General features: G+C 38.6%; 1 protein-coding gene across 6 annotated transcripts in view; it reads left to right on the top strand.

Annotated features, from left to right (window-relative positions):
- The window catches only part of DISP1 (dispatched RND transporter family member 1), an 88,204-nt gene extending 76,187 nt beyond the window's left edge, over positions 1 to 12,017 (top strand). For 5 of the 6 annotated variants that reach the window (XM_030946589.1, XM_030946591.1, XM_030946590.1 and 2 more), the window contains 3 exons: positions 122 to 219; positions 2,320 to 2,417; positions 6,893 to 12,017. In XM_030946589.1, coding sequence (XP_030802449.1) covers positions 122 to 219; positions 2,320 to 2,417; positions 6,893 to 10,537 — 3,841 coding nt within the window. In that variant the 3' untranslated portion in view covers positions 10,538 to 12,017. The remainder of the gene's footprint in view (positions 1 to 121; positions 220 to 2,319; positions 2,418 to 6,892) is intronic. The other variant, XM_030946586.1, reaches the window with a different exon arrangement.
- Positions 12,018 to 12,272: the final 255 nt, after the last annotated feature.

Raw genomic sequence — 12,272 nt, forward strand, 5'->3', positions numbered from 1 at the left:
ACATTAGTAAAAATATGTTTTCTCAGGTGTAAGAGCTGTTAAACTGTGTGACTTGTTTGGATGGTGGTTCTTTTAATGATTTCTTTGCTAAGGTAAAGTGAAACCCTTTGTTCTGGTTTAGTCATCAAGATGACAGGTGGTCAGATGATCACTATGAAAGAGAGAAGAGGCAAGCAGACTGGAACTTCCACAAGGATACCTTCTTCTGTGATATTCCAAGTAAGTGGAGAAATGATACAAGGAAAGCTAAAAACTTCAGAGAGTTCAGAGTTTTCTGAACTCTTCTGTATATTGTATGCCATATTAGGAAGATTTTTTTAACTTAATATATAAACACAATAAATACCTTCTTTCGCTGTGCAGAAATCTTGGTAATATTGGACTGAAATGTTTCAAAGTCACTTTCAGAATTATTTAAAGATTTGCCTTATTGGTTCCATTCCACTGGCTCTTTCTCAGAAAAAAACTGTATTTACTTGAAGTGTTTTCCTTCCTAAAATTCCTACAGGAAATTACTTAAAATTTCCTGTAAGGAGTTTTAGTAGTTCTTGATAGTAATGAACATTGTAAAATCAGTGTTTTGTGTGTGGCTAGAGATGTAATTCTTAATTCACATTTGGGAAGAAGTTATGTTTTGTCTGTGCCATTAACTTAATTCTAAAAAACCTAAATCAAAATACTTTTCCTGCGTATATCCTAAAGGCATCCACCAATTATATTTTGTACAGAATGTAGGGGTTTATATATGGAAAAAAAAAGACAGAAAAAAACCCAATGAAGGAAACATCCCCCTCAAAGAAACAGAAATAAAAATAAAATGTCCCCAGCTTAAAGCACTGTAGGCTATGAAGCTGAGTTAAACTAGAGGACAAAAAAGACAAAGTCTTTTGACTTTTTACAAGGCACACTGCAGAACTTCGGTAAGTCCTGTTCTGGCAGAGAAATGTAGATCTTGCCTCTATTCATAAAAGGACCTGAGCTCTTTTGTGGCTGCTTCCACATGTGAGAACTGATAACAGAGCACAAAAACACAATTGTGAAATTATTTGTTTAGATTACTTGGTCTAAGAGAGCAATGACCAGGGAAAACCAGGGTGAAGAACAGATTTTTATTCTTTTTTTTTTCAATTGCAGTATAGTCTTACATCTAAGTGAGAGGATGGGAGCAAGGTCATCATTTCTGCTCCTGTGAACAGAACCAAATTAGCATATCATGAATGAGGGACAGAAAATGTACTTGGTACTCTGCTGAGCATTCTTGAAGCAGAATTGACTCCTCTTATCCAGGCTGCTATTCTGCACAGTCTCACTCTCTTCTTTTCCTCTGCTGTTTCTGCAGTCTCAGTTTGTGACAGTCATGAAGGAATTGCATTTCTCTGGGAAAATTTGCCAGTCCATTATGTAAAGAAAACAGTTGATTTCCTCTTGACATACTTTTGTCATTCCTGGTATCTTTCTTTGTCTGCTCCAGGACCTGTAGATTTCAGTTCCCTTGATGGTAAAGCATCATTGGAGGTTATAAAGCACTGCCCCTGAGTCTTTTCACTGCAGCCTTGTGGAAGGCAAAAATTCTGCAGCTTCACAGCAGTGGGGAAAATTCAGCCTTTTGGGTTTTTGGAATACTTTAATTAATGTGATCATGTTTCTTAGCCCAGAGTACCATACTGTGTTAGGCAGTTGTGTATTTTTGTGTTTGTATATTTGTTTCCCTTGTGAGCTCTGCAGACAGATCTCATTGCCACTAAGTAATTATTTGCTTTCCTATATCTGTCTTCTGATAAATGTGATTTAATTTGTAATTTAAGCTCCATGTGTCTAAACTGTGGAATTCTTGAAAATGGCCTCAAGGATATCACAACAATTTCCACTGCAGTCATTTGATTCTAAAGCAAAAACATTCTTGTAGAAACAGCTTTATAATTATTATTTATATTCCCAAATGACATACTAAATCAGCCTTTGATTACTGTTATCAGTGTACTGCCATTATACTCTGCCAAGAATTTAATAGTTTGCTGATTAGATCTTCTGATTTTTGTTTGTCATATTTCAGAAGATAGTTTGCTTGAATAGAAGTCTGTAGAGCTTCTGAGTGGTGTGTAGTATTGAAGATGCCATATTTACTATAAGCACCTTAAGGAAATGGAAACTTTCACGTGGAGTGAGTCTTACAGATAAACAGCTTATCTTGAAAAGGAGGTGAATTCCCATGACTCAACAAAGATTTCCCATGTGCCATTTGAATGGTGGGATTTTGCCTCAGCCTTTGATACCAGGCCCACCCAAACAATCAGTAAAAACCCCCTTCTGTAATTTCAGGTGATCGCTATTCACGAGTGGTGTTTACATCAACAGAAGGAGAGAATTTATGGAATCTGAATGCAATTAAGTCAATGTGCAATGTAGACAACTTGAGGGTAAGTCAATTTGGCATTTGTTTCACTTGCAAATACAGAGCATACATTTGAAACTTTGGTTTGCTGCCCACTGCCATCCAGTAGCATATGAGAGGACTTTACGTGGTTCAGCTCCTGTCAAATGATCAGTCAGCATGTACATGCAGTTAAAAAACAACTTTGAATTTGTAGATCAGGTTATATATTGGGGAATTTCTTTGAATTTTCTACTAATAGCATCCAGAATTGGGTGGAATAGGGTTATTTCAGGAAAGAATTAACTTTTACTGTGTGTTTCCTTATAAAATACTATTTTATGGAGTTTTGTTCTTGGGTCCCAGCAAATAATTGATTTTTCTTGTGTTTTCACCTCCAGGTGAGCTAACTATAATCTCATAATATATGCATTTTTCTCTGACACCCAGTGGATCACTCAAATTAATTTTTTTTTGTTAGTTTAGAATAGGCCGTTAAAGGGACAGCAAAGGAACTTAGGTAAAATAGCTAGAGATACTAATTTTCATTTAAACTTTACTTTATCTGTAAAATATAAGCTTGTCACTTGATGGAGTAAACTCCTTTGAACTGAGTAACAATGAACTTTTGGTTCACATACTGATGACTTTGCATGGAAATTAAGCAATATGTTTTTCATCTGTTAATACTGAACAAATTTTTTCCACTTTGCTCTTCTCCAAAACAAAAATAATCATAGACAACTTAATTCATATTTCTCATTTATTTAATAGGAAATATTTTCATTATTGGGTTGAACATTGCCTATAGGACAACTGTATTAATTTAGCAAATTCCCAAACTGTTTTCTCTACAACAGCCATCATTTGCTGGCTTAAAATGTTGAACTGTAGTGGAACATCGTATAATGAATCTCCCTTGGCAGTCTGCTGACACGCATTTTGTCCTGGTTGGCTCCCTTGTTGGAAGTGAGTTTTGTCCTCACATGCTTGTTAAATGTTCCTTATTTCCCCATCAGAGATGATTGCACTGACAGGATGGCTCATGTGGTTTTATCCCTTTTTTCTTTCAATCAGAATGAGCCAGGTGAGCAAGAGTACAGGATCTAAAGCAGCCCAGCTCAGTTTTGAATGAGCTGAGCTAGGGAGTCATCACATCACCAGTTCAATCAGGAGATCCAGGGGAGAATAACCTTTAACAAGGGTAAAAATTGAGGCTGAGTGAGGGAGGAGATGGTAATCTCTGCATTTACTATAGAGAGGTTCAGTTGCACAGGCAGCTGATGCAGGTAAATCCCAGGTGGTGCAGATCGTTGGAAAGCAATGCAGTCTGAATTAAAAAACATCATTCTGTTTAACAGAAGATAGTTAATTACCTCTGAAGAGAATCTCTCTAATGATTGCATTACTACTGAGAATTGTTTCTTTTGTTGCTCCCCATCTGCTCACCTTGATAAAAATATATTATATCAAATACAGCTATACCTTCTGGGGGAAGGATGAAACTACTTTACTACAACAAACAAGGCCCATAAAACCAGCTCTTCCTTTGAAATAAGAACACTTCAGAAAATGAAATGTTTGATGCATCATCTACACTCACAACTGTGTAGATATTTATAAAAAAAATTGTTGTAAATAATGATCTTGCAGATCTTTCTTTGTAAATTACGTAGGAATAAAGTAATTTAACACCTCAGCTGAGCAGAACAACAGTGCATCATGGCAGCAGCATTGATTTTTAGCTAGTTGGTATGGAAAAATGGGTATGGTTAGGTTTTGGTATTTTTGCTGGTCTGTGCATATAAATTTATTTTAAAAATTAGATACTCAGGGCTCAGAAAGGGGTGAAGTTTTTTTCATAGTTTCTTTTTAAATGCTTGTACTTATAAATAACATTTTTGATTATTTGAACACTTTCTGGCAATTTTTAAGTACATCTGAGACTTCTTAGAACTCACAAAGTGCTGTGATTATGTCCCACTTTTAAATGCTAAGTTCTACTAGCAGCCAGTCCCTAGGGAGGCAGAGGATGCTGACTTGCACTGCCATCATAACAAAAAAATCTATGACTTTGGTGACCTTCTGGTCTTACAGACTCTTTTCTGGCTGTAGTTATTTTTGGTTTTGAGCTCATGCTTGTTCAGGGCCACAGTTCTGTTGAATTAAGTGGAAGAGCTTTCTGTATTCTGTATAAAGACAGGAAAATCAGCCGCTGCTTGCTGGAAGTGCAGACCTTCGAATTTATGTATTTTTCTGATGATAAGCAGGATATCAGCACCAACTAGTATTGGCTTTAGCATGGGACTAACAGCATATCCTCTGTGTATTAATTGTATTCCCATCTGCTTGTAACTACTTTAACTATAGGTTTTACCGACATTTAGGGGCTCTACCCTGCAGCTGTTCAGCATATGCAAGTCGTATAATCACCATGGAAACTTTATATACAAAATAGTTATAGGAGGTGTTCTAATTTTTTTACTTCTTGGATAAGAAGAGCTTTTTTTTTTTCACCTGTTAATTGCAGAATGTTTTCCCTATAAACTGTGAACAGTTATTTTAAAAACTTTAATGGCTGTATATTATGTCTTAAGACTGCTTCCCCAGAGCAGTGGATTTGTGATTCTCTGTCACTGCAGAGAGCCATTTGGGCAGATCTGCCCACAGATGTGTGCAGGTTGCACAGTTTCATTTCCTTACTTGTTCCAAAGTAAATTGAAGTGGTGCCAGTGGCAGAGCAGGTCTGGAAACACCATAATGACCTTTCCAGTTCCTTTGGATCACCAACAAAGCCCAATGCTACAATCTATTAACATTTAACGTAGTATTTTAATGAACTATCAGGAGCTAAATTTTGTATTTTTCTAACTTCCAGCTACCACCTCATGTTACTTTATCTTTGCCAGCAGTTACTTTGCCAGTGAATGTTTATGGCCTGCAGCAAGTGTAGAACAGTGTATAAACGTCATTGTCCCATCTTGAACCTGAATACATAGAGAAGACAATCAGTCCTTTCCTCCCAGTTTGCCTATTACATCCTCATAGGACTAACCTGGAGAAGTGCCATGAAAAACACAGATATGCTATTCCGGTGCTTCCTTTTATTTAGTTGATTGTTTAGTTTTTCCTGAGTTTGCATGTGTGAGAATTTTTATCTGGAAATAATAAATTTGAATTAGCCTGATTTTTTGGTATGCCAATTTGTTACTGTTCAGAAACTGGTTGACAAAATTTGGTCCATATTAAAGCTTTTATAACTGCTGAGAGAATTCCCAAGTGTATTTTTTGGTCTGCATTATGAAGGATTGCTAATAATAAGCCTGAGCAATTTTGCTGAAGAAAAAAAAAAAAAAGAAAAAAGGGGCTAAGTGGTTTCTTACAGATCACATAAATTTAAAGCATACATGGACAACTGTTTCAGGATGCACTCCTATAAAATCTGAAGAACATGGCTTTATTTATGTGACTGTATTAATATGTGTAATATTCAGTGTAACTTGATCAAAACATAACTTTGACATATATCTTAACTATTTGAAGGACTAATTCTACTTTGTCACATATAACAGAAGTTCTGGTTTTGGAGACTTTTATTCCTCGTACTCTCCAAAGATTGAGTTTTCTCATCTTGAGAGAATTTCCCTGATCTAACCTTTTTAGAGTTTCATTTCTGGTTTATACTTACTTTCAGTTTGTGTAGAAGTGTCTTGAGGTGATTTAACTAAGTTGTGCTCTTACTGTCTTCAACTAAATCTGGAGTATTCTGGAAGTGAAAGAAAAATATCCCCATAAGGGATTAAGACTCACTTGGTTGAGGAGTATCTTTAACCAGAATGTGCCGTGCACTGTGGGTGCAGTGTTCAGAGGCATGACCTATTATTTTGGGGTGCTTCATGACAGTGGAATTACCTTGTGCTTTGGAAAACCTGCATGACTTAGGGACATGCAGTGCCTGGGTGGCAGGCAGAGCTGTTTGGGGACAGTGCCTGCCAGCTGTTCAAGAGCTAAAAGAGATTAATAAAATCAGGGCTGTAGAAGAGAGATGAGGTGATGGAAGTTGTAGTAAAGCTGTCACATCCTTCCTTTCAGGATGGTAAGTCCTTGCCTCTCCTAGGAACTTCAGGATATGATTACAAGCAGAATGAAATTTCACTGATGTATGGCTGATTGTTTATTCTCAGGAGTATAGCATGAGATAATAGAAGAGAGTTAACAGTCCTCAGACTGGGAAGAAATAAAACATTTCAGTGGATCTTCAAATAATACTCTTTAACACTTTTGCCAATTCTGTGCCAGTGTGACAAGTCTGTATACTGGCTGGTTTAGTCTGCTGCACGTAAGAGGATACTGATCAAAAGCAGTGTATGTGGAAATAAGAATTTAATATGTTAATGCCAAATGTTAACGTAAACTGAATTTTCATAATTTAAAGTAATTTTTTAGGTTGGTTTTTTTTTTGGTTACTCAATGTTTCAGACTGTTACTTTAAATTGGATTTGTCTCCCTGTCTTTATACAGATCAGATCCCATTCCCAGTTTGGTGATCTCTGCCAGAGAGCCACTGCTGCTTCATGCTGTCCCAGCTGGACACTGGGCAACTATATTGCTATTCTGAACAACAGGTCATCGTGTCAGAAAATTGTCGAACGGGATGTCTCTCACACCCTAAAACTGCTTCGCACTTGTGCCAAATACTACTACAACGGAACTCTGGGGCCAGACTGCTGGGACATGAATGCCAAAAGGAAGGACCAACTCAAGTGTACAAACGTGCCTCGAAAATGTACCAAGTACAATGCTGTTTACCAGATCCTTCACTATCTAGTGGACAAGGATTTCCTAAGCCCAAAGACAGCTGACTATGTATTACCAACTTTAAAATACAGCATGCTCTTCTCTCCCACTGAGAAAGGGGAAAGCATGATGAGTATTTACCTAGATAACTTTGAGAACTGGAATGCTTCTGATGGTGTAACAACCATCACGGGGATTGAGTTTGGAATAAAACATAGATTGTTTCAAGATTATCTGTTGATGGATACTGTGTATCCTGCCATAGCCATTGTAATTGTCCTGTTAGTTATGTGTGTGTACACCAAGTCCATGTTTATCACACTAATGACTATGTTTGCAATAATTAGTTCCTTGATTATTTCTTATTTTCTCTATCGGGTAGTGTTTAATTTTGAGTTCTTCCCATTCATGAATCTCACGGCATTGATTATCCTCGTTGGGATTGGAGCAGATGATGCTTTTGTCTTATGTGATGTTTGGAACTACACAAAGTTTGATAAACCTCATGCTGGCACCTCTGAGACAGTGAGCATCACATTGCAACACGCTGCTCTTTCCATGTTTGTCACAAGTTTTACAACCGCTGCTGCCTTCTATGCTAATTATGTCAGCAATATCACAGCAATCAGGTGTTTTGGTGTTTATGCTGGCACTGCCATTCTGGTTAATTATGTTTTGATGGTTACATGGCTGCCTGCTGTAGTTGTATTACATGAACGATACCTTGTCAATATTTTCAGTTGCTTTAAGAAACCTCAGCAGAGGGTATGCAACAACAAAAAGTGCTGGACAGTGTTGTGCCACATGTTCCACAAGATTATTTTTGCAGTCTCAGAAGCATCCAGGATATTTTTTGAGAAAGTTTTGCCATGCATTGTTATCAAATTTCGGCATATTTGGCTTTTCTGGTTCCTTGCCTTAACAATTGGTGGAGCATATATCGTGTGTGTAAATCCAAAGATGAAACTGCCATCATTGGAGCTCTCAGAGTTTCAAGTGTTTAGGTCTTCTCACCCATTTGAACGATACGATGCAGAATACAAAAAACTTTTTATGTTTGAACGTGTCCACCACGGAGAAGAGCTCCACATGCCGATTACCGTAATCTGGGGTGTCACGCCTGAGGATAATGGTGACCCTTTAAACCCTAAAAGCAAAGGAGAGCTGCAGCTAGATACCAGTTTTAATATTGCTAGCCCAGCTTCGCAGGTTTGGATTTTACGTTTCTGTCAAAAGTTAAGAAATCAAACCTTTTTTTATCAGACAGAAGAACAGGACTTCACAAGCTGCTTCATTGAAACATTTAAGCAATGGATGGAGAATCAAGACTGTGATGAGCCATCTCTTTACCCCTGCTGCAGCCACTGGACCTTTCCATACAAACAAGAAGTTTTTGAATTATGTATCAAGAGAGCTATAATGGAGCTAGAAAGAAGCACAGGGTACCATTTAGATAGCAAAACCCCAGGGCCTCGCTTTGACCTTAATGATACCATCAGGGCAGTGGTGTTAGAATTCCAAAGCACTTACCTCTTCACACTGGCTTATGAGAAAATGCATCAGTTCTACAAAGAGGTGGACTCATGGATTTCAAGTGAGCTTAGTTCTGCTCCTGAAGGTCTTAGCAATGGTTGGTTTGTGAGTAACCTTGAATTTTATGATCTTCAGGACAGTCTTTCTGATGGTACTCTGATTGCCATGGGCCTTTCAGTTGCCGTTGCATTTAGCGTAATGCTTCTTACAACTTGGAACATAATCATAAGCCTTTATGCAATCATTTCAATAGCTGGAACTATTTTTGTCACAGTGGGTTCTCTGGTTCTTCTTGGGTGGGAGCTGAATGTGTTGGAATCTGTCACAATCTCAGTGGCTGTTGGCTTGTCAGTGGACTTTGCTGTTCATTATGGAGTGGCTTATCGCTTGGCCCCTGACCCTGACCGAGAGGGGAAGGTCATTTTTTCTTTAAGCCGTATGGGTTCTGCTATTGCAATGGCTGCCTTGACTACCTTTGTCGCTGGGGCAATGATGATGCCCTCGACAGTGTTGGCATACACTCAGCTTGGCACTTTCATGATGCTTATAATGTGCATTAGTTGGGCTTTCGCAACATTCTTTTTCCAGTGCATGTGCCAATGCCTTGGGCCCCAGGGCACTTGTGGCCAGATCCCACTACCAAAAAAGCTGCGGTGTAATGCCTTCTCTCAGGCCTTTTCAGGAGCCCAAGGGGGCAGAAGTCAAAACAAATCCCACCCTGTTAGCAAGTACCAGATGGACTCCAGAAGCCAAAAACCAGAAATGGAGCATGAGCACTATGAGCTTGAACCTCTGGCGTCACAAACTGGAGTCTGTAACCCTGCAGCGAAAGTGACATATGAAGAAACTCATATCTGCTCAGAGCTTTTCAGCAGCAGGCCCCAAAACTCATCTGTGCCTGTGCATCCAGCCTATAATAGTGAAGTGAGTAAAGGCATCAAAAACGTTGCTAATTCATCTGTGCTCCAGACCTCTATTGACCAACACACCATATGCCCAATTTTCTCTCAGAACAGGCAGTGTAGCTGTCCTGATACGTATAAGCAGGTGACAGTGAAGTGGAGTCCGCACTCCTGTCAGCCGTTAAGTGACACCTTCTGTTACCAGTGTTCTCCCTCCCCAGGGACCATGCAGATCCAAAGCTCTGTAGTTCCTATAAATGCTTTACAGCAAGCTGCCGAGGGTTACGTACATCCAGTCCAGCATGTCCTCCACTGCGGCTGCCCTCAGGGAAGGCTCAAAAGAACGATGACACAAAACTCTCTGCCTAAAAATTTTTTCCTCCAGTCTGTGCAACAGTTCCAGGCACATCAGAGAATAAACAGGACAGATACACATGTTCATCAAAACCCAGAGGAAAACGTAAGAACTGTTCCAAAGGTGATGAGCTCCTCACAATTCCTCTGCCAAAACGCGGCACCTCTAATAGTGCGTTGCTCTGAATGTGAGAACAGTGTCCAAAATAACCAAAAGGGATTCTGTCAGCAGACAGATAAGTGTGATGAAAAGGGTGGTACAGAAGCAAATGGGGTGGAATGCAAGAAAGACTCTCTGTCAAAGCAGAAAAAGAAAGCTGACAGCAAGATAGATCAGTGTTCTTTGCAGAATGACCGAGTTTTGAAAGCAGACCAAAATGATAAAAATCACCTGCTGATCAGGTCAGGGAGAGAGGCTCGCTCCGAGGGTTGCCATGAAAGTTCACACTGTTGTGGCAAGGCAATTGCAGTAAAGTGCAATTCTGTTGACTGTCAAATGCCAAACATCGAAGCCAATGTGCCTCCTATGTTAATGCGCCCAGAACTTTCCAATGAAAGTTTGTTAATAAAAACACTATAATAAACCTTTAATTTGGCAATCCTGCGTCTTTCTTTTAAAAGTAAGTTTAAAGCACTAGAAAGGAAAGTCCTGAATAAATATGAAATATAATTTGCCTTTTGGAATGAAAATTTTATTTTATAGAACAATAACATTTATACATTTCATAAAGCCATTACATGTAGTAAAACCTGATGTTGTCCAGAATGTTTTTTTTGCTATAACTCATAAGGTGGATTATGCTTCATTTAGATTTTGTTCCAGGGCATTAGTGTTTGGTTTCTCCTTATAAAGCATCTCAAGAAATAAAGCATTACAAAGAAACTCTCCCTGTTCTGAAGCCAGGGCTTGTGAGATCAATAACGTTTGGGGCAGACTGAGATTGCACATTTCCTGAGTACATCATTTTCCTTTATTCTTCTGCTGTCTTGGTAGCTTCTGCACACTTTGAAACAGCAGCAGAACTGCGTCTGTGTTCTTTCAGAATTGTTTGACAGACCAGCTCTGCAGGGTAGCCTGTTTGGGGAATATTTTTAACTATTCATCCTAACAAAATCTAAAGAAAAGCTCCTGGAGGTCTACAACATTTGCACTGCCTGTGTTGCATTTCTGTATATATAGTGCAGTAAAACATTTTAAACTGCCTTTCTGGCAGTTACTGTATAGACTTTACCATTACATACCAGAGAATACAGGTGGAAACAGTAGTCAGTGAACATTATTGACTTTTCAGTGATCACAACAAAAATACAGTTTATGCAGCTGACAGATGTATGTAAAATCAGGACTTGTAAAATTGGACATGAAGTGCCTTGCAATACTGAACTTTTTCCCACAGAGTTAATCTACTGTGGAGAAAGGCATAGTTAATGCACAGGCTCTAGACTTACTGCCAACAGTAAGTATCAGATTAAGTCAACTCAAAAGGCTCAGAAACATAAATTAAAATACTGTGTTCTGAGTGTTCTATCTGGAGAAGTTCCCAGATGAATATTTTATAAATACTGAACTAAACCATGTAACCAAGACGTTGGATTTCAGATGTTGTATCTGTGTAAGACTAAGCAGGGTTTAGTAACATGATAGCTGTGGGTAATCATGGGAATACTTGCTGGTCTTATCACTCCAGGAGGGTGGATTTGAGAGCTGGAAAGTGTAGCATGTCATAATTTCTGAGTATCTTAATGACAAATCTCTCTTCATTTCATTGCTTGGTTATGCTGATGATGTTGATTTATGAGACACAGAAGATAGATTTCATGGGCTGATGTGATATCATGTACATGGTGTGTAATGAATCACTGGAGGAAAAAGCCTGGATAATCCTGTCCTAGTGTACATGTTAGAGGCATGCAGAAGGTTCATATCATGCAACAAACCACTTTGGTTTGGTTGGGAGTAGAGAAGTTAGTGCTTATATGTCCCAGTGACTGGCAAAGGTTGAAATCGACAGAAAAACCTAAATTAGGTTTACCTAGTTTAAGAGTATCATTCTTTCTTAGTTATAAAATAAAACTCAGTTTTAGTTACCTTAGAATTTGTCACTCAGTTTAGAGTCTGATTCTTTAGCCTGTAACAAGAGTTTTCTGTGCACTACAGACACCATTAATTAAAAGCTAACACTTGCAGTGCTAGCAATCTAAAGAAATTTAAGGGAATAAGAAATAAACTGGACTGTTGCTGTTGTCCAGCTTTTTTTCTGCCCACCTGCTTGAGTGTAGTTTGTCAGACCTTGTCAAAGCAGCATGTAATGCTT

The sequence above is a fragment of the Camarhynchus parvulus genome, chromosome 3, assembly GCF_901933205.1.
Source record: "Camarhynchus parvulus chromosome 3, STF_HiC, whole genome shotgun sequence".
NCBI classification, from domain to species: Eukaryota; Metazoa; Chordata; class Aves; order Passeriformes; family Thraupidae; genus Camarhynchus; species Camarhynchus parvulus.